The following is a 22,484-nucleotide window of genomic DNA, read 5'->3' on the forward strand; positions in this document are numbered from 1 at the left end:
TTTCAGAATTTCTCGATAAAAAGCATTTGGCCTAGGGGTGCCTTGAAAATATTTTGATGCTCTAGGGTGCCGTGATTCAAAAAAGTTTGGGAACCACTGAATTAGGGGATTAAACTGCAACTTTAAAGATATTGGTTAAGGTCTATTTATTTATTTTTACTTATTCAATAAAATAATTTACTCTTCTAGTATTCTAGACGTCACGTAATGATAATGTCACTAAAAGATTATCAATAATTTCAAGATCAGTTATTACATTAAACATATATGCGCTAACACACATTAACCAATAGGTGGCAGACAACTCTGCTTCCACAAGCTCTGCAGTCACGGACACTCGTCTCCCCTACATCACATGACTGCTGACGGGCCAAAGGTCAGAGGTACAGAAACTACTGAGCACCATAGATTCTGGGTATGTATCGGGATTTACTATTCTATAAGAGTATGGTGTGTAGAGATTTACCGTCCCAGCATATGGCATACCTCCCAACATGACCCTCTCCAGGAGGGACACAGGCACTAGTAAAAGCGTTGCACATTTTATACTGTATTTATTATTGCACAAGAGACAGCGGGTTGCACCTCTGATGCCATGTATTATGAGTCTGCAGCTGCTACACCTGCAGAAACAGTGTAGTTAGCTACTTGGTAAATGCACTGATAATGTTTATGCAGCAGAGATCAGTTAAAATAATACAACCCTGCTGTACTAAATTTACCATGGCTTGTAGCACATTGCATTGGTTAATTAAAATAAAATATTTTTTCTACAGCTAATTCTAGTCCTCTATATACTTTTATATAGGTTCTAGCATTGCATACAGCAATGCAGGGCTAATGGGTGCATGCAAGTACAGCGATACAGGTGTAATGGGTTAATGCAAGTACAGTAATGCAGGTGTAATGGGTGCATGCAAGTTCAGCAATGCAGGGATAATTGGTGCATGCCAGTACAGCGATGCAGGGCTAGTGGGTGCATGCAAGTACAGCGATGCAGGGCTAGTGGGTGCATGCAAGTACAGCGATGCAGGGCTAGTGGGTGCATGCAAGTACAGCGATGCAGGGCTAGTGGGTGCATGCAAGTACAGCGATGCAGGTCTAGTGGGTGCATGCAAGTACAGCGCTGCAGGGATAATGGGTGCATGCTAGTACAGCGCTGCAGGGCTAATGGGTGCATGCAAGTACAGCAATTCAGGGCTAATGGGTGCATGCAAGGACAGCAATTCAGGGCTAATGGGTGCATGCAAGTACAGCAATTCAGGGATAATGGGCACAGCGATGCGGGGCTAATGGGTGCATCCTAGTACAGAGCTGCAGGGCTAATGGGTGCATGCAAGTACAGCAATTCAGGGATAATGGGTGCATGCAAGTAAAGCGATTCAGGGATAATGGGTGCCCTGACATAACCAACGGGAAGATTAACTCTTTGCCTTAACTGATGCCGGCTGTTTGCAGTAACTGAAGGGATACTGACTACATCAACACAAATTACACTTGCCCTGCACTGTACTAATCATTAGGAAACTGTAATCCGTGTATCCTTGCTTTAACAGTAACATGTTTTATCCAAGCTATCTTCCAACACTGGCATGCGATGGACAAGAACCCCTCATTATTATTCAGGCATGAGTCCTGAATTTGCACACTGCTGGTTGTTTCTGAGGTCCTTAGCTTAGGAAACATTGCCCTAATGCTAAAGTTACATTGGAACATAAACGTGCTTATTGGTAGTCCCTCATACCTGTTTGTGTTTCTTCTCTCAGTCCAACAACTGGCTGCTGCTCCTCACTTTTCTTGATATTCACACTCTTCTCTGCATGGGTGTGGTTTAACTTGTTAACAGTCATCAGGTCAACATGAGAATGTTGACATGGTTAATCTGTCAACATTGAGCACATCCACATGCTTGGCATGTAAACATTCATCATATCTACGTGTAACGGTTAGCATTACTGCCTCATAGCACTGAGGTCATGGGTTTGATTCCCACCATGACCCTAACTGTGCAGAGTTTGTATATTCTCCCCGTGCTTGCGTGGGTTTACTCCGGGTACTCCGGTTTCCTCCCACAATCAAAAAATATACTGGTAAGTCAATTGGCTTCCAACAAAATGTATCTGCTATATAAGAAACTGTTAATAAATAAAAATAAATAACTCTACACAGAAAATATGTTGACATAATCAACTGTAAAAAAACAATCCCAGGTTGTCTAGTGACTGACCATCTGCAAACTCAGACTATCAACATTTCACATACCTGCATGATACATCTACTCCTGTGTGTTCTGGCACCTCTCTATCATAGCCAGCACTATATTTTTCAGCATTTTGTGCTACAGTAGTCTAGGGAGGGATTGGGCCAGACAGGGTAGCATTCGCTCCCTGCATGCATCAGTGTGCCTTGGACTTCCATGATCCTATTGCTAGTTTACCAGTTGTCCTTCCTTGCACCAGTTTTGGTATTACCCGCTGCGTACTGGGGACATTAAAGAAGACCCATTGTTTGGAGTAGGTCACAGTTTGTTCCTTGTCCCTTGTGAAAGTTGCTCAGATCCTTCAACTTGCCCATTTTTCCTACTTCTGACTACAAGAACTGACTTTTCAATTGCCATCTATATATGCCGCCTAGGTGCCATTTTAACAAGATAATTATGATTTTCACTGCACTTCTCAGTTTTATTGTTAGCTGATCACAGAGGCAAATTCAGGCCTCATGGGTCCTTAAGCAAGATACAGGTTCAGGACCCTCCTCCTTTCAACGATCCATAACACTATGTTTTTGCTGCTGATTACAGGCAGCATCAATAGAGTAGTTTGGCGCATGCAAAAATAAATGCTCAGCTGCATGAACATTGGCATTGTGTACAAATCTGATTCAGTAGGAAGTAGGCTTAATACCTGTGTCATATTTAAAGTAAAATGACTTCCCGCATGCAGTGGATGAATCCATTTTGTCCAAATAATTTTTATCCTATCAGACCATCAAAGGGACTTTAGGAGACTTTGGGAGTGTGGGCAGGTCAGTGTGATGTCATGCGGTAGTTGCGCAGTGTTCCTCTGAGAACACTTGGATGGGTAGGATATATTTATGGGGCCCCTTAGAACCTTCTGGGCCCTAGACGGAGGCCTATGTTGCCTTTTAGAAGCTCTGCTTCTAGCTGATAGGTGTGAATTCGACAGGAATTTGTTTGGGGTGCAAAAGATCTAGAAGGCCTGAAGCTGGGTACGCATTAGAACCCACGGGTTGGAGCAAAATATATTGGATGCATCGTCTAGTGTTTACTCATGGTCCCGCGGGTTGGTAGCAACACCCCTGTGTGCCAAAAGGAATATCACTAGCGATGACAGCAGATCACATGATCACCCCACCCCGTCAGACTCTGCATCAGCAAGAGTGTATGCACTTGCCGCATGCCATGTCCTGTCAGCTGCAATGTCGGGCTGGGTAAACATTGTAAAGTGTGTACCGAGCTTAATTGTCACAGTGTGAGCGTTTCTTAATTTGTCCAGATATCTGGTGCCTTAATGCAATGTTCTCTTAATAGGACAAAAATAACAAAAAATGGAATATTGGCAGAAACTGAAAACGATCAAACAGTTCATATTTTGTTCTTTACATTGCTCCGCCATCTAGTACAGGCATGTCCAAACTATGGTCCTCCAGCTGTTGTAACACTACACATCCCAGCATGCCTTGCCATAGTTTTAACATTCCCTAATAGCAAAACTGTGGCAAGGCATGATGGGACGTAGTTGCACAACAGCTGGAGTGCCATAGTTTGGGCATGCCTGACTAAGTTATCTACATTAATAATATGATCTTATTTGGGAATTATAGCATTAATGTAAGTTAATGGTGTCCATGTTTCTGCAGGTAAAATGGGTCGCCTAGATGGAAAAGTAATTTTAATGTCTGCTGCAGCACAGGGAATTGGACATGCTGCTGCAATTGTAAGTGAGTTTTTCTTCCCAACTTTAGTATTCAGATTTCTGTCATACTAGTTAAATAGAGAAGATTGCATATTATTGTATATGCTTATGGGCCAAATAATATAAACCTATTAGGTAACAGTATAGTCCCTGAATGTTGCCGGGGAGGGTGGTACCAGCAGAAACCTTTTATGCTGCCATAGAAATACTGATCTAATTAATGACACCTTCTTAATGTCCTCTCTCTGGAAAATTCTCTCTGGGAGCTTCGTACACAGTAGATGACCCGCAGGACCGCCAATATCATTAAAGATATCGACAGACCTGCGAGTGGATGATATCAATTAACCCAATCAGCTGATGGGGTGGGTCGTTAACAATGCTCGGGAGCCAGGGGCGGATTGGGAATTATATCCAGCCCGGGAGATACATTGAAGCAGCCCGGGCTGGATATACATTGAAGCAGCAGAATATATTACTAACGATATTGAGTTAACACACTACCCATTTTAAAAATAGATATGGCTCAGTAGGGCCTTTCTGAGCTATATCTATTTAAAAAAATGAGGTACAGTAGTGTTTCCATACATCCATGACTAATAGCTATCTGTATACACAGTACTGCATTATTACAGTTCTTGCTTTACCAATAAATCACTTGGTAAGACTCATTCACCATTCCTCACTTCTGTAAAACATAAAGTATACTGACTGACTATAATAGGGCACTGACATTTCCACAATGTTACATTGACACTGATGCTGTGTACACACGGGGGCGATAGGGGCTATAATCGCTGGGAATATGGTCGCAGGCGACCATATTGCCAGTGATTGGAGTGCGCACCAGCGATAAATCGCCAGGTGCGCGCTCCCGTTTTCTGCCCCATTGTAATCGCTGGTCGCAGGAGCTTGCTCCTGCGACCAGCTAATTACCTCTGCAGCTCCCCCAGCAGAGGTTCCTTTTCATCAGCGACCATCTCTGGTCGCTGATGCAAAGGAGACACTGGGCAATATATTGCTCAGGAATATATTGCTAGCAATATATTGCTGGGCAATATATCTCCCCCCGTGTGTACGGAGCTTGAGTGTAGATTAAAATGTACAGGTAAATTCAATTACAGAAAGAACACTGCCCAGCACACCAATTTAAAATATAAAATAACACAGAGAAATGCAACTGTTACTGTTTAATTCTTGTCATGATTATATGAAATATTTGTGTCTTAAGGCATTTGCTAAAGAAGGTGCGCAGGTGATTGCAACTGACATTAATGAAGAGAAGCTGAAAGTCCTAGATTCATACAAAGGTATTTCTGCAGGTCCTTTTTTTTAATGAGAAATTTAGTGTAAAAATTCAGAAATAAAGAAAATACTGAAAGGGTTAATGATTAAAATTGTTCCACTTTTTTCTGAAACACACATACCTCATTGCTGTCAGTCTTCAAATAAAGAATGCATAGTATCAGGATCTTTATATGTGCGGTCTCTATGATCAGCACAAAAAAACCTTCAGACAGAAGCCCTGGCTCCGAACCATGTCGAACCAGGATACGAATCACAGGTCATAGCCCGGGTTTTGGATATTCGTACCGATCATTTAGAACACTACCAACCATCTGGGTTATTCAGAGTTGTCACTGTTTATATAGGCAACTTGGAATTGAAGTCTCTTTGAGCACTCTTAAGCGCACCAATCCGAAGACTTTTAGGCATAACAGGTACCACTTTGCAGCATACCTGGTTTGTACCCAGGCACAGCACTGGTAGTGGCACCCTTGTGAACCATTTCATACTGTAGCAAGACCCAGGTCACACTGGCTTACCCAGGCACAGGGGCGGATCCAGGATAAAATTACAGGGGGGGCACCATGATAAAAGAGGGTTTAGGTGGGGGAGGGGTGGTGTTAGTGGTGCCAATGTACATGCTAAGAGACCGGCAGAGAGAGAGTGGGAATGGGATTAAAAATAGGCCCTGGCATTTAAAGTACGCAGGCCCACCATGGTGACAAAAGTGAAGGATGTAGTTGTACGCGCGCCGAAGGTGCGCTCCGGAAAAGGGGGTGTGGCCACTCAACAGGGGGCATGTCCTTGAGTGTAGTGTACAACAACTTCTACACATTATGCAACAAAATACTAGACCCCATTATACTTGCCCCTTACACATGATGCCAAATGGAATGAGCCAAAATTCATATAATACCACTCGGATTGAGCCAAAATTCACATAATGCCACACGGATTGTGTCAAAATTTACATAATAACACATGGATTGAGCCAAATTCATAAAATACCAAATGGATTGAGCCAAAATTCACATAATGCCACATGGATTAAGCCAAAATTCACATAATACCACATGGATTGAGCCAGAATTCACATAATGCCACATGGATTGAGCCAAAATTCCCATAATGCCACATGGATTGAGCCAAAATTCACATAATGCCACACGGATTGAGACAAAATTCACATAATGCCACACGGATTGAGCCAGACGGATTGAGACAAAATTCACATAATGCCACACGGATTGAGCCAGAATTCACATAATGCCACACAGATTAAGCCAAAATTCACAATACACTTCATAAACAGGGACATTGTCCACCAAAGGCGCGCATTAAACATTTACACCATAATGTCCATTACACGTTAAGTTACACGCCATTATGTGTATATGCCAAACACCATAATGCCTATTAAAAATTATGCTACATAAGTGCTGCTTCTCTACATGCTCATTGCCAAGGGTTCCATGCTCATTGCCAGAGGTTCCATGCTCGTTGCCATGTGGGATTACATGCTCATTGCCAAGGGGGAATACATGCTCGTGGTAAATGGGGGACATCAGAAGTGATAGCCACTGACAGTGGCAGAGTTTTTAAGCAGGGACTAGCAATGACTGCACAACTGTGATGAAGGCATAATTCCAAGTAAGTCCTAATAATTTACAAATGTGAGTTTTCTTGGGGTAATTGTCTGGGTGCTGGGCCCCCCTGGGCTTGTCTGGCTGGACCACTCCAGGGCATCGCTACTTTACACATAGACTCACATAAACATATCATTTTTCTATGTATGTCTTATTTATATGTATTTTTTCACAATTTTTTTTTATTTTTGACACACCCTTTATCACTATTAGTTGCTTACACATACCCTACATTCTATGACACTATAAACTCTATTACACTTCACAGCTATATTTTATTTATGTGATGCCCTGGGGTGATTTTGCTGGACTGGCTTGGGGGTGCCCTGTGCCACAGGCATGAACCCCATAGTGCTAGGGACCTGCTTCAATGAGGAGACCTTAACGTGGTGAGCAGGTAGATATATTTGGCCAAATGTATGCTAACATCCTCAGAAATTAATTATAAAAGGAATACATGTTAGCAGTAATGATTGCATAGTGCACCTGCAACCCCCCTCTGTTTTGCATCATTGCCAGAGGTTCCATGCTCGTTGCCATGTGGGATAACATGCTCATTGCCAAGGGGGAATACATGCTCGTGGTAAATGGGGGACAGCAGAAGTGATAGCCACTGACAGTGGCAGAGCTTGGCTGTATTCAGAGCACTGCAGGTCCCGGCTATTTGAAATAATACCCTTTTCACACCAGAAAATGCATTCCCAGGTTGGCCCCTTTTACACCAGCCTAGTCCCTGCATTTTCTGGTGTGAGGGGGAGAGAGAACCACCCCTCCCCCCTTTAACCAGTTATCTCATTTAACTGGTTATATCTTCGGAATCAACTGAGCAGTGGCGTAACTAGATACATGTGGGCCCCATAGCAAAAGTTTGTGTGGGCCCCATAGCAAAAGTTTGTAAGGGCCCCTATTTATCACCTTATGCTGAAAAATGTATACAGCATATCATACTTTGACAGGCAAAGTGGGCCCCCCTCAGCTCTGGGCCCCTTAGCAGCTGCACTCCCTGCACCTATGGTAGTTACGCCCTTGCAACTGAGCCATTTACATGAGACAAGTATTATATTGAAGAACTTTTGAGTGGGCTTTGAATGATTTTGGTCCAGTGAAACTGGAACGTTTGGTTCCAGAGTAATCTGCCCTCAAAGAACATGAACAGCCATGAAATTACATTTCAAAAATAAAAAAATCGGTTTACACGCAATATCTCTGGAACCGATTGACCGATTTGGACCAGCCTGGTATCATATTGAAGGCCCAGCGATTTGGAAGTGAATGAAATCAACCACAAGCTTCTGTGATGCCAGGGTGGGTACTGGCAGCCGTCGGAACCGGTTGGGGGTCGGAATTGACAGGTCCCATATTATCCTATGGGGAAAAAACGTTACAGGTTTGCCAGACGATATCTCCGGTTTCCGGGGGGCTAGAGACACGGGGCTGGGCTCGTTGGAAAGCCCTGGTCCTCAGCTACAAAACAGGGGGGGCACGTGCCCAGGTGCCCCCCCCCCTGAATCTGCCACTGCCCAGGCAATAACCTGGGTGAACTGCTATGTGTGATAGAGGTATAAGAATGTGGCTTGGATGCGCTTTGGTATGTGCAGTGTAGTTTCCACAGGTGTCACACACAATCCACTGCATTGTGTGCTAGAAAACGAATGCAGATATTCATGTGTTTAGTGCCTGTAGCATCCGTGAAGCTGATCTGCCCCTATCCATATGCTTTTAGAAGTTGCCACACACCTTTTCACCGACTGTAATCATGCTGAAAGTGTCCGAATACCCCAATTGCAACCTAGTTATTCACTTTCAGCCATAGAAAACTCTATAATGTTCCATTTTGTATGCAGATACAGGGGCAGTCACACACAGAATATAATCAAACTGCAGATAATTTTAATCAGCAGAGACTGCTTGTGCATCATAGCGATGCGATAAGCATTTTTAGCAGAAATAGATGCCCAACGCTTATGGACTTGCACCCAACACTGGTCAACACACCCATGACAGGCATCGTCCACTGCATGGTGTATTAAGGCTAGATGTATGAGGACACATCTTTACAAGCCAAGCTTTATGTACAGTACTTTGGGTGAACCATACTCTTTGGAAACTAGTAAAGCAAAAAGAGAGCCCCCCGAACACTTGAATAACTACATAAAATTGTATTACTCTTGTTCCAGGTATTCAAACAAGAGTGTTGGATGTCACTAAGAAGGAGCAAATTGAAAAACTGTGCCAGGAAATTGATAAAATTGATGTTCTATTTAATGTGGCTGGGTAAGTAGCCTGGATCGTCCCATGTTTTGCACCCTCAATGACTTATGCCGGTTAGTGTAAGCATAGGATGATAGAGGCCATTAGGCAAACAATGCAAATTGCTGAAATCTAGAAGTGATAATTGTCAGGCATGATGGTAAATGTCAGGTGCTGGCAGTTATTCGTTATGTTGTGTAGTCCTATTCCAATTATAGTAACAGGGCCTGCAGACTAGTGATGATCCGATCACTCTAGCTCAGCAGTTCTCAAACTGTGGGTCCTGATCCCAAAGTGAGTCCTGACCTTCTCAGCATGGGATCGCGACCCCATGTTGCAGACCATCAGGCTAGTGACTTTTCTAATATCAATCAGTGATTCAAGGAGTCTGAAAAGTCAGTTAAATGGTCTGTTATATTAGACTCCTCCCATCGTGTTGTGCCTCCACAATGCTGCCATGTATGTGCTGTCTGCTGACTACACATGTCATGTGATGACCTTCTGCAGTAACTTGCTGGGGTCCTGTAATTATTTTTAATGTCTTATGGGGACCCAGAGCAAAATAGTTTGAGGACCCCTGCTCTAGCTGATGGGGGCTGCCTGTGTTACCAGTTGTGTCTGTGCAAGCTGATCATATTAGAATAGCCATACATGGAACAATGATTACTGATGTTTGGTGATTGGGTCTGATATTACAGCAGGCACGGAACTGATAGATTATTAGAAATCACAATGTTATTTGTGTGCTAATTGTGTGAAATAAACACAGATGATGTGGCAGATGATGTGGGTATACAATTATTTATTGCATGCAGCAGAGAATTCAATTGGATAATGATAATTAAGTAGCTGTGTATGAGATGGAACACATAGAAGTAGGGTGACAGTACTTCAAGTTGGTGTCTTGTTTAGTGAGTGTCTTCTGTTTAATCTTGGTCTAGTTCAGTGGTTCTCAACCTCGGTCCTCATGTACCCCCAACAGTGCACGTTTCCCAGGTCACCCGGCAGGTGCACTCATTACTCTCTGACACATTTGAAAAGATCCACAGGTGGAGCTAATTATTTCACTTGTGACTCTGTGTGGAGACCTGGGAAACATGCACTGTTTGAGGAACTTGAGGATCGAGGTAGAAAACCACTGGTCTAGATGGTGGTGTTATACGTACCACTTTGTGGGCTACTCTGTATTTGAACTTCCTATGGGAGAGAAAGTACCAGACTGTGATGCGGCATCCAACAATGTTAACAGATGGTGTAGTCACCGGTGAGGTGCACTTGCAGCCCTCTGGGTCAGGGGGTAGGTGGATGTGCAGTTATCATACACAGCTGTATGTAATCCTGAGGTGTGAGTCTCCTATGGTGCTTGCTAGTGCAGCCATTGTGCAAGAGTTTCTCTGCAATGTTCCCAGAGGAGTCCTGTCTTTAAAATTGGTGAGCATGGAAATGGAGCGGATCTCTGAATTTGAGATATTCCATCCTGGGTCTAGTAGAAATATCACACTGCTGCCAACTGGGCACTGACACAAAATTAAAGAATCATCGCCTGATATGGACATAGGACTCCTGTTACACCGCACACCAGCAACCCACCCCGCAGTTATTTACTACTTGAAGAGGTCTGTACACCATAATGTTACAGCAGATCCGTATAACAACCAGTCACAAGTGCAGTATGTCCCACTATCATGTGTGACACTGAAATAACAGTGATGGATAATGGTAGGACTAGGATCATTATTGGGAATGATGGCTAACTGTAGTAATTCCTGATTGCACTAGTAAGCTATTTTGAAGACCGGAGAGGTTCAGTGACTTGAACAACACTGTCACACGACTCTTAGGGGGGTATTCAATGCCGGCCAAAATTTTCGCCAGGCGGAAAAAAACAACGCAGATTCGCCTTTTCATTATATAATTTTGAGTACATTTTCGCCCATGCCTTTTCCCAGCAGTGGGATTGAATATGTGAATCGAATTTGCCTCCCAAAAAACAGCGAAAAACAGTCATTTTTTTCACCTGCCTAAAATGTTGTCCGGGAATGAATAGGCTAAATTACAGGATCATCATTTATAGCCATATGCATTTTTCAAAGCCTGTGCAATTTCTCTTCCCTGCCTGGGGTGTCACTCTTTGCTGTGGTGTTTCTAGAACACAGTGTAGTCTGTATTTCAGTGCTGATATGCAGCCAAAACTTGTGCTAGAAGCACCACAGCAGAGAGTGACACCCCAGGCAGGGACGAGGAATTGCACGGGTTTTGAATGATGCAGGTTGCTAGAATGAACAGTACTAAATGATACAGAACATATTTTTGGAGAGTGCAGATTTCAAAAAGGCTTAGCTGTGATGCTTTTTCACCAGAAGCTAAATTAAGTTATTAATATGGAAATCTGACATTTGCTATTACTCGTAACTATTGAAGCGTTATTATTGTCATACAGTAATTTGCCTATAACTGAAACTGCATTCACCTTTTGATGACATATAATGTTGGTACAGCTTTGTCCATCATGGAACTATTCTGGATTGTGAGGAGAAAGATTGGGACTTCACAATGAATATTAATGTACGGAGCATGTATCTCATGATCAAAACATTCCTGCCAAAAGTAAGGGTGCATTATCTTTATGTGTGTGTCTTTGCTGTTGTACTCAGAGTCTGAGGTCAATGTAATACCTCTTAATTCACTTTGTGATTTACAGTTTCATGCAGGGGCGGGCTGGGCCGGGGGGCAGAGTGCCATATGCCCCCCGGGCCGCTTACCCACCCACTGGCTGCGGGCCGTGCTGCGGCTGGATCAGCTTCTCCAGCCCTCCTGCACTGGCCGCGGCTTACAGAACACGGCCGCGGCTACAGGAAAATGGCCGCCGGCCCCCTGCACTGAGGACATGTTCTCAGTGCAGGAGGCCGGCGGCCATTTTCCTGTAGCCGCGGCCGTGTTCTGGAAGCCGCGGCCAGCGCAGGAGGGCTGGAGAAGCTGATCCAGCCGCAGCACGGCCCGCAGCTAGCAAGTGGGTAAGCGCTCCCCCCCCCCCCCTCCCTCACCCCAGCATATGTGTTTCTGTCACTGTGGGGGCATATCTGGCACTGTGTGGGGGCATATCTGGCACTGTGTGGGGGCATATCTGGCACTGTGTGGGGGCATATGTGTATCTGGCACTGTGGGGGGCATATCTGGCACTGTGGGGGCATATATGTATTTGGCACTGTGGGGGCATATGTGTATCTGGCACAGTGGGGCATATGTGTATTTGGCACTGTGGGGGCATATGTGTATCTGGCACTGTGGGGGCATATGTGTATTTGGCACTGTGGGGGCATATGTGTATTTGGCACTGTGGGGCATATGTGTATCTGGCACTGTGGGGCATATGTGTATTTGGCACTGTGGGGGCATATCTGGCACTGTGGGGGCATATGTGTATCTGGCACTGTGGGGGCATATGTGTATCTGGCACTGTGGGGACATATGTGTATCTGGCACTGTGGGGGCATATGTGTCTAGCACTGTGGGGGCATATGTGTATTTGGCACTGTGGGGGCATATGTGTCTCTGGCACTGTGGGGGCATATGTGTCTCTGGCACTGTGGGGGCATATCTGGTACTGTGGGGGCATATGTGTCTTTGGCACTGTGGGGGAATATGTGTCTCTGGCACTGAGGGGGCATATGTGTCTCTGGCACTGTGGGGGCATATGTGTCTCTGGCACTGTGGGGGCATATCTGGCACTGTGGGGGCATATGTGTCTTTGGCACTGTGGGGGAATATGTGTCTCTGGCACTGTGGGGGCATATGTGTCTCTGGCACTGTGGGGGCATATGTGTCTCTGGCACTCTGGGGGCATATCTGGCACTGTGGAGGAATATGCGTATTTGGCACTGTGGCAGAATATCTGGCACTGTGGCGGCATTTGTGTCTGGCACTGTGGGGGCATATGTGTATTTGGTACTGTGGCGGAATATCTTGCACTGTGGGGGCATATCTGGCACTGTGGACATCACATTGTGCGGTGTAATGGGCATCATGGTATGGGGCGTAATGGACATTACGGTGTGGGGAGCATTGGGTAATTGCCATCACAGTATGGGGTGTAATGGGCATCAAGGTGTGCAGCATAATGTGTAATTAGCATCACCGTGTGCGGTGTATTGAGTAATTAGCATCGCAGTGTTGGGCGTAATGTGTAATTGGCATTACGGCATGTGGCTTTATGTGTAATGGGTATTACAAGGTTCGCTAAAATGTGCAATCTGCAGGTACACAATACAATCATGGTACAGGCAACGCCCCTTATGATAGGCCACGCCCCTAATTTTTCGGCGCGCCTACGGCGCGCAAAAGCATTCCTTCCGACGGTGACTTGGCTGATTATGGGCCAGTGCTCTGGACTTGCCCCCTAGGCTAAAAGTTGCCAGCCAGCCCCTGGTTTCATGTAAGCTACAGTTGCTTTAATTCAGCATACAGATAAGTCACACAGTATAAATCAGGGCTGGCCAAACCGGTCCTCAAGATTTACCAGCAGTTCATGTTTTCCAGGTCACCTGTGAATCTGTAGAATGTGGCCTTTAGAAATAAATGTAAAACACGTTTGAAAATGTGAGTTAGTAATAACTGTACTTGTGTACCAGCTAGGTGGTCTGGAAAACATGGACTGTTGCTAGATCTTGAGGATCAGTTTGGCCAGCCCTGGTATGAATCCAACATATCGCAATACGTTTTACTCCCATTAAAGCACAGGTTTAATGTTACAAACTATTTTAAGATGCAATGAGGCCATGTGTTCTAGTTGTAGAATAAATCACATAAATATAATGACCTTATGAACAATTATCTGAAAAATCTCATAGGGACTTCATTTCAATTCTTCGTATGTTTTCTAGATGCTTGCACAAAAGTCAGGGAACATCATCAATATGTCTTCTGTAGCCTCCAGCATTAAAGGTGGGTTTGGTTTTTATACATTGTGGGAAATGTTATGTTTTAAGTTAAAAACTGCAAATTTAAGAGCGTATGATAAATATGAGCCTGATTCAGATCTATACTCTGTTCATATTTGCATCTGTAGTAATATGCTAGATTCTACCTCCTATATACTTGCGTGCATTGGAATGTGTAACTCCTGAGATACCCACTTTCAATGGCCATGGGTGGTGTAAATCTGACAACATTTGTAAAAACAACATCGTTGGCACATCATTGCTCTCATCATCAACACATCTGGGACAGTCCCATAACCCATTTATGAGACAGTCTTCTTTTGCGTTTATTTCAGGTCTCCACCCAGGAGCATACATGACTTTGCCTCATCATTCCTAATGCCCGTGATCCCATAGGTAACGGCATACGTTTGGTCATAAACTCATGTGCCATAGGGGTTTTCAGGACTTCATGTGTGGTACCAAATAATTGCTCTTCTGAACACACATTGGAGCTCTGTCCACCTCTGAATCAGGCCTTTTATCAATAGGGACAAAACAAAGTACGAGATGGGAATAGGATATCGGTAAAGTAGATGACTGGTCTGTAGGTAGACTTCAAAAACTACAATCAAACTGAGAGTTGATTAAATTGTTCTGGTTCTTTAAATGATCAGCAGGATAAAAAGCTGGCAAACCGTATTGGCATGAGAAGTTAGAACATAGGAAACTGCCTCAGGAAAATATAGATTGTATAAGAATGAGGGGTAGATGTATGGAGACTCGTTATGGGGGAGAAATGTATCAATGGCATTATGTGAGCTGATACCTCTTCTGTCAAATGTTTGAATGTGGGAGGAGCCCCAGGTGTGCAGCGAGGGTCGGTTTGGGTGGATCATGACCTCAAGGTGTGAAAACGTCAGAGGGTACCGCTCATGCCACTTCCAGGATTCTTACCCACAGCCTGCCCGGCTAGCACTGGACTCTTCCCAGATTCGTAATACAAAAAGATATATAGTGACTGGAAAAAATAAAATGCCCTTGGATCACAGATGCCCTCTCAAGTCATAATGATGTCGTACACATATGCCTACACCACCGCACACTTTGGTTTGTACTTCTGCAGTAAGGGTTTTGTAGATTTGGTGCAAATGTTTGCACAGTGCGTGATTGTGTAGTAGCTGTGCAAAGTCAGGACCAATGTTCTAGTGAGGATTGCTGGCAAAGAAGCAGATCTTTCAAGCCACTTATGCCTGTTTATCCTGTGTAATTTCCATAGTATCTTGAAGCCTACATGCAATCCAAGACAAAATCTAGATTCCGTTATACATTAGCCTCTTATGCGTAACTGTATCCAAAGTACAAAACAACTTGTTAATAACCAGTACCTAGTTTAAAAGCTTCCAATACACAAAAATGTGGACAGCAACCTTGCTAGTCACTTTGTGCATAAATCCAAAATGAGCAGTAATCCATTAGGGCTGGCTGAAAATACATTGATATAATGAGCAGAATTTGCTGGTGTCTGCAAAAAGTGACTAACTGGATAGAATGTTATATGATACATCCTACCATCTGGAAGACGGTTCAGGTCTGTCCCCGCCAAAACGCCCAGATGATGATGATTATTATTATTATGGTTATTTTATTTATAAAGCACCACAAGTGTTTTGCAGCACCATACAAAGGAACAGTGCAGGAAGACAAAACTTGGCATTACATTGAAGAAATAGCAAAAATAGAGTACAAATAAAGAGCGCCACAGTTCAGTACACATTACAGCTTAAATATAAGTAGTGAGGACTCAATCAACATACAACTAGAGGCTTGTGGCCAATGATGGAGATGAGTATGCGGACGAAGGTGGTCACTGAGTATAGGAGAACTGTGAGTGAAATGTGAAGAGAAGAGGGCTTAGACAACAGGAGGGAAGAGGGCCCTGCTCGGAGGAAGGGGAGACAGACAGATTACAAGAGGTGCAAGCAAGTGGTGGTGGCTAAACAGCAGGATGTAAACAGGCAAGGGGTCGGAGAACCAGCTAGTTTATGCAGTGGAAGGGTACGCTTTGATGAATAGGTGAGTTTTCAGTGCCCGTTTGAAGCTTTGCAAGGTCGGGGAGAGTCTCATGGAGCAAGGGAGTGCATTCCACTGAAGGGGTGCAGCACGGGCAAAGTCCTGTACTCTAGCGTGGGAAGCAGTGATCAGGGTGGAGGAGAGATGACCGTCATCCGCAAGAAGCTTCTTTCCGTTAGCCGTCCATCACCTGAACAATCCAATCAAAGCGAATGCAATCCCAATATCAACAGCCAAACAACGTGACCCTACTTGGCAACCTATCCACCAGAGCAGGGGCGCTGGAACGTTTTTAGGTTGGGGGGGGGCAAGATATAATCTCATTTTGGCGCCCCCTAAATTGCTATATGTTACCCCCGGGCACTATACACACTGGCAGCGGCATATACACGTGGGCATTATACACAGGGCAGCGGCATATATGCATGGGCATTATACACAGGGCAGCGGCATATATGCGTGGGCATTATACACAAGGCAGCGGCATTTACGCATGGGCATTATACACAGGGCAGCGGCATATACACGTGGGCATTATACACCGGGCAGCGGCATATACATGTGGCCAGAGACACCAGGACTGACATTAATCCAGGGGTTGTCATTTACTCGCTGCACCTACTTAGGCTGGGTGCCCACTTGTCCTGGTCAGGGGGTTAGGATCCAGATGGGCTGCTAACACAGCATAGGGATGGGCACAAGTGGGGAGCACACTGGGTGCTGGGGAAGAGTATAGCCCCACCGGTACTTGGGGTGCCAGGTAGGGTCCATTTCGTCAGTGGCAGGGAGTGTACGGGAGTCTGTCTGGGGTGGCGAGTACAGGAGATACCTGACGTCTGGAACAAGTTGCAGGCTCCTGCCCGTCACGATAGGGTCCCCTGGTGTCCACCCGGCTGGCTGCTGTGTCCCTCTTCTGCAGGGGGGGCACTAGTGCGGGCGCTGCAGCGTTGCCGCACTCAGTCGCTCCGCTCCACTCCCGTTGTGTCTCGCGCTGCTCCCTCGGCGCCGGCTCCTTGTAGCCACAGGCTGCCTGTCTTCTGCGCCGGACGGTCTCTCATAGGCCCCCCGCCGGCGGCTTCTATAGTCGCGCTGTCGCCCGATGACAGCGTCAGCTGTGTTGCTCGGCGGTGGTCAGGCTCCGTCCTGGGCGCACCGCTGGGCTCTTACTCTGCTCCACGCTCCTTCTCCTCACCACGCTGCTTCACCGCGCTCCTCTTCCAGCCGGATCACGCGCTCCTCAGCCTGCATCCCCGGAACCTTTGACCTCCTCTCACTTCCTCCCTGCTGCCATACGTCCTCCAGGGCTGTCACTCAGCCTGGGGACGCCTCCTCACGCCCTCAAATGGCATGGGTATTAACCCTGTCCCTGCCAAGAGGACGTGGCTCAGACTGGGGTGCCACAACTGATTAATCAGCCGCCCGCCTGCACAGCTGCTTTAGCGCCTCAGTAATTTTGGGGGGGGCAAGCTGCCCCCTCGCCCCCCCCAGTCCGGCGCCACTGCACCAGAGTCGTAGCTAGAAATGGAATGCATGTAATGTCTTAATGTATGTAATGTCTCCCCCCCCCCCCCTTACCCCTGTTTGATGCTGCACTGTAATCCACAAAAAATTCCTAGTGTGCCATGGCCAATAAAGTTGATTCTGATCCACAGCATAAGCACATACAGTACCAAACAGCCCCTCTCTGCATGCCAGGTCCCACAACGACTCCTGTGCTAAGTGTCTGTATACCAAGTGCTACAATGCAGTGGATGTGGCTTTTCCTCACACCAAGTTCTACTGTATTTCAATTGCAACTTTGTATCTAATTAAAACTGATTCCTGTGTGGTTAAAGTTGCAGCATGGCGTAGCTGGTACACTGCGACTGATGGTTTTCTGCATCTGTGACTTAAGAAGTAAAATTTGAAGAAAAATATTAAGCTACACCTCTTGGAGTGTATCAGTTGCACACATCTCCATCAGTCTGACTCATACATGTGCTGATTACACAGTCTAAAGCCCATACACATGGGCAACCTGGCTTTTTGGCTGAGTGACGTGCCTCAGCATGATCGCTCAGCATATATCAAGGTTGCACCTGCAATGCACACTGCGATGCTGTGTGATGATGAGCAATCATGCTGAGCGTAGCGTTGTCTATTTTTAATAGGCAAAGCCAGGCGATCTAGGGAAAGCCAGTGCAAGCACTGTGCTTTCCCTACAGGCAATGGCGATGCACAGGTACATGCATGGCCATCGCTGCAGGGCATACACACGGAGCAATCTGTGCTTCATTTCTAAGTGATCTAGTCAGATCGCCCCCATGTGTATGCCCTGCAATAATAGTACTGAATGTATATGGATTGCTTAATGTTCATCATTATACCTTAAAGCAGGCATGTCCAACGTTGGCCCCCCAGATGTTTTGAAACTACACATCCCAGCATGCTTTGCCACAGTTTTGCTATCAGAGAATGCTAAAACTATTGCAAAGAATGCTGGGATGTGTAGTTTCACAACATCTGGAGGGCCAACGTTGGACAGGCCTGCCTTAAAGTAAGGATTATACACCATTGGAGAAGTAAGGAATTAGTGCACCAATGAAGCTAATTATGTTCTGCTGACAGTTATTCATTAATGTTTAATAATTGAATCCAGTTTTGTTTACTTTAAAGGAACTCTTGCTATAAAAACTGAAATCGATGGGTATTTTTTTTAGATGTTCTCAGACACAGGGAATACTTGGAAATGTCCTGCCCAGCCTTGGACACCTTGTGATATTATATTAGCATTCATATAAATCAGCATTGTGTAACAATTTTCACTTTTACAATTTTGTTCCTATCTATTTCAAAGTTCCAACCATTTTTTAGACAAATCACTTGCACATACTACAGTTGTGCCATGTATGCTTGAGTTATAGTAATGTTTCTTGATAAATGAGGTCTAAGGAAATGAAATTGTCAATAAATAATATTTATGGAGCTCTAATATATACTGATAGTGCCAGCCGCAATTCATGGACAATATTTAAATTTGTAGCGTAGTATAAATAATATCAAATTAATAATAAAAATGTTAACATAAATGTATTAATCATATCTGTTGCTCTTTACAATTAGGAACAGTAGTAAATTGAGACTGGGTATTAATAAACGTAGATAAGAGGGTCCTGCTTTAAAATCTGTAGAGAACTAGTAGTTTGATACATAAGGGCTGTGGGCCCGATTCAGATCAAAAACGCAGCGCTGCGCAGCTGTGCACATGGGCGGGAATTCACCTGTGCGTGACAGCGTTTAGCTGATCACTGGGCTCTGAAGATTCACAGCCCAGTGGTCAGGTTTGCATTGGACCTATGCACGGTGCCACGTGACAGAAGTCCTGTAACCGCGAATGAATGAAAAAAGGTAGGTTGCGTGGATTAGAGATGGAGATCTTGCATAGAATGTATGGCTCGAGTTTGGAGACACTATGGGGGAGGATTTGATTGCTAGCGAAGGTGCAAATTGCCATTGTCTCAGTGTTCAACTCTGAGAGCGTCACCCTGGATTTGTTGACAGCATGGAATGTAAGCAGAAGTATTTCATAATGAATTTGGTAGCAAATATACGGACTGCTTGACAATAGTAGAAAAAAAAATAAAGTTTGTGCTGAAAACAAGTGTAAAGTCTAGTCCGGGGGTAGCCAACTCCAGTCCTCGAGAGCTACCAACAGTTAACGTTAGAATCATAAGTTAAGTAATTAGCTCCACCTGTGGATCTTTGAAAATGTGTTCGTGAGTAATGAGTGCACCTGTGCAGCAGCTAGGTGGTCTGGAAATGTGAACTGTTGGTAGCTCTTGAGGACTGGAGTTGGCTACCACTGGTCTAGTCCATTTATTTGAATTAGATAGTAAGGGTGTAATATGAATATTGCGGTAATTAATGTTATTTAGCAGCAAATAACATTTTGCCTATAGTGATTTCATGTATAAAACTGTTACATTTCTTTCCCTTTCTCTTTTAGGAGTAGCAAACCGATGCGTGTACAGCACATCAAAGGCAGCAGTAATTGGTCTGACTAAATCTGTTGCTATAGATTTCATTGAGCAAGGCATTCGGTGTAACTGTATATGTCCTGGTGAGTCAAGTATGATGACCACAGCAAGTGTTTGAGCATTCATTCCTAGTGCACACATATTACACAATGCTTGTATAGAGAATACGTAAGTCATTCATATCAGTCGCCTTGGCCTTAGTTCGTATGTCCTTCCTATGTATGTTTGGTCTGCCAGTATAGCTGCCTCACCCAGTGGCTTATCTAGAATGGGTGCAGCACAAGGCCGAGTACAGGATTCAGCAAATATGTAGAGTGGGTTGTGTTTTAATAGAATGAATGTGCCCTGTAAATTACAAAAAATATTATATAGTATTTTGTATGTGTGAGTGTGTGTGTAGATTTTATATATACTTGATGACTCTCCCTTATCCCAAATTCCTAAAAAAAAAAATATTTTTTTTTAGAGTGACTGAGATATTAACACATTTGCGGCAAAATTAATAAAAATATTGTATACCTGGCTGCGTGTATAGAAATATAAAGGCTTTCTTTGAGATACCTCATTATGGCATACCAATATTCCAATATACAGAAAATCTGATATCCAACATACTTCTGGTCCCAAGCATTTTTGATATGGAAGACTTCACCTGTAACAAATAGATTAATTAAATAGATTTTCAGGTTGGCCATCTAATGGGCTGGTACCCATGTTGGTATTTTCAAGTTCACTATGTAACGGGCTGGTACCCATGTTGGCATGTTTAAGTTCACTATGTAATGTGCTGGTAGCTATGTTGGTATTTTCAGGTTGACCATGTAATGGACTAGTATCCCTGTTAGTATTTTCAGGTTGACCATGTAATGGACTGGTACCCATGTAGGTATTTAAATTTTGACATTTATTTAAAAAAAAAAAAAAAAAATCAATCAAACCTATCAGATTTGGTACGTTTAGAAGATGTAGCTGATTACCTTTATATGTAGTAAAATACTTACATGAAATGGTAGAAAAACTGGAATAACCCTTATCTGCCTCCCAAAAGGCTGTACTTAATTGATTTCCAGGTAGTTGCTAGCAATTTTTTTTTTTTTGGGGGGGGGGGGGGGGGGGGGGGCATTTATACATTATAATATGTTTGCGTATGATTTATTGTAGGAACTGTGGATACCCCATCTTTAAGAGAGAGGATTCAAGCTAGACCAAATCCTGAACAGGTAAGAACCTGATACCTTGAACATACAGTATTTTTATTACGGTATGATGTTAGGTTTATATATAAAGTTTTGCTTGTGATTTGAATAGGCATTGGCAGACTTTCTAGCCAGGCAGAAGACTGGCAGAATGGCCACGGCAGAAGAAGTTGCCCACCTGTGTGTTTACCTCGCTTCAGATGAAGTAAGTCATCTTTTGATCTATGTTGCAATCCAGCAAGACCATATGCAGCCATGGAAATAGAGTTTACAGCTATCTCTGTGGACCCAATGCCATTGGTTTATGTTAAAAGTATTTTAAGAAACAATATTTTCCAAACAAACAGCACAAGGAGAAGTCTTACTCGTGATTTGTCTTTGGAAACCCTGTACTGGAATTTATGATTTCATTAGATCTGTTCCTCTATTTGATAGTCTGAGCAGAATATTATATTGTTTTGATCTAATATTTTCTGATTGTCATATGATTGCCTTTTGTTTGCCATTTCAGTCTGCCTATGTCACTGGTAATGCTCACATTATTGATGGTGGCTGGAGTCTGTAATTCATACATAGGTGGATATTGGACAAGACTAAGCATGGCACCACAGATCAGCTGAAGCCGGAGATAATGCAATTAAACTGGCACAACTACAAGACTGTCACTCCACAATCTTTGATTACAGATAATCAAACTTTTTTGAAAGACTGCTATTATTTTGGTCAATTGAGTCACAATTCTATTTCAAATAAAAAATTCTGTGTAAAGGGTATAATGTAAATATTTTGTTTAGTTTATAAATGCCTTTGTAAAAAAAGCAGGTACAGCTTTTTTTTTAACATACTTTCCTGGTCCCCCCGATTGGTCCCACGGCACCGCGCGAAACAAGCCCTTGCTCTGGGCACCGTGGCACCTGAGCAGGAGGCCACAAATTGTGCTCCAAAACACTTGTTCAAGCTCCTTCAAAGTAGTAGGGCCCTTATTCTGCAGCATATGAGACTTTAGGATGTCTGTTTCTCAGTGGAATTTTTATGGGGTCATGCAGTACCAGTTTTAGCAAACTTCAGGCTCCACGTTGTATACATTTCCTAGGCAATTCCATGATTTCAAGGGCTCCACTGGTGAGGAGAGGGAAGATTTAGCACAGGACTAATCGGGGACTAG

The 22,484-nt window shown here is 44.1% G+C and overlaps 1 protein-coding gene across 1 annotated transcript; it reads left to right on the top strand.

Annotated features, from left to right (window-relative positions):
• The first annotated feature begins 293 nt into the window (after positions 1-293).
• Positions 294-22,089, top strand: BDH2 (3-hydroxybutyrate dehydrogenase 2). The gene is made up of 10 exons (XM_083179010.1): positions 294-415; positions 3,880-3,956; positions 5,167-5,245; positions 9,046-9,142; positions 11,617-11,725; positions 13,999-14,059; positions 20,093-20,206; positions 21,285-21,343; positions 21,432-21,524; positions 21,831-22,089. The coding sequence occupies exons 2-10, from the start codon at positions 3,885-3,887 to the stop codon at positions 21,882-21,884; spliced, it is 738 nt and encodes a 245-aa protein (XP_083035136.1). The 5' UTR covers positions 294-415; positions 3,880-3,884; the 3' UTR covers positions 21,885-22,089.
• The last annotated feature ends 395 nt before the right edge of the window (positions 22,090-22,484 follow it).

This window comes from Crinia signifera, chromosome 1 (genome assembly GCF_055691185.1).
Source record: "Crinia signifera chromosome 1, ASM5569118v1, whole genome shotgun sequence".
Classification (NCBI taxonomy): domain Eukaryota; kingdom Metazoa; phylum Chordata; class Amphibia; order Anura; family Myobatrachidae; genus Crinia; species Crinia signifera.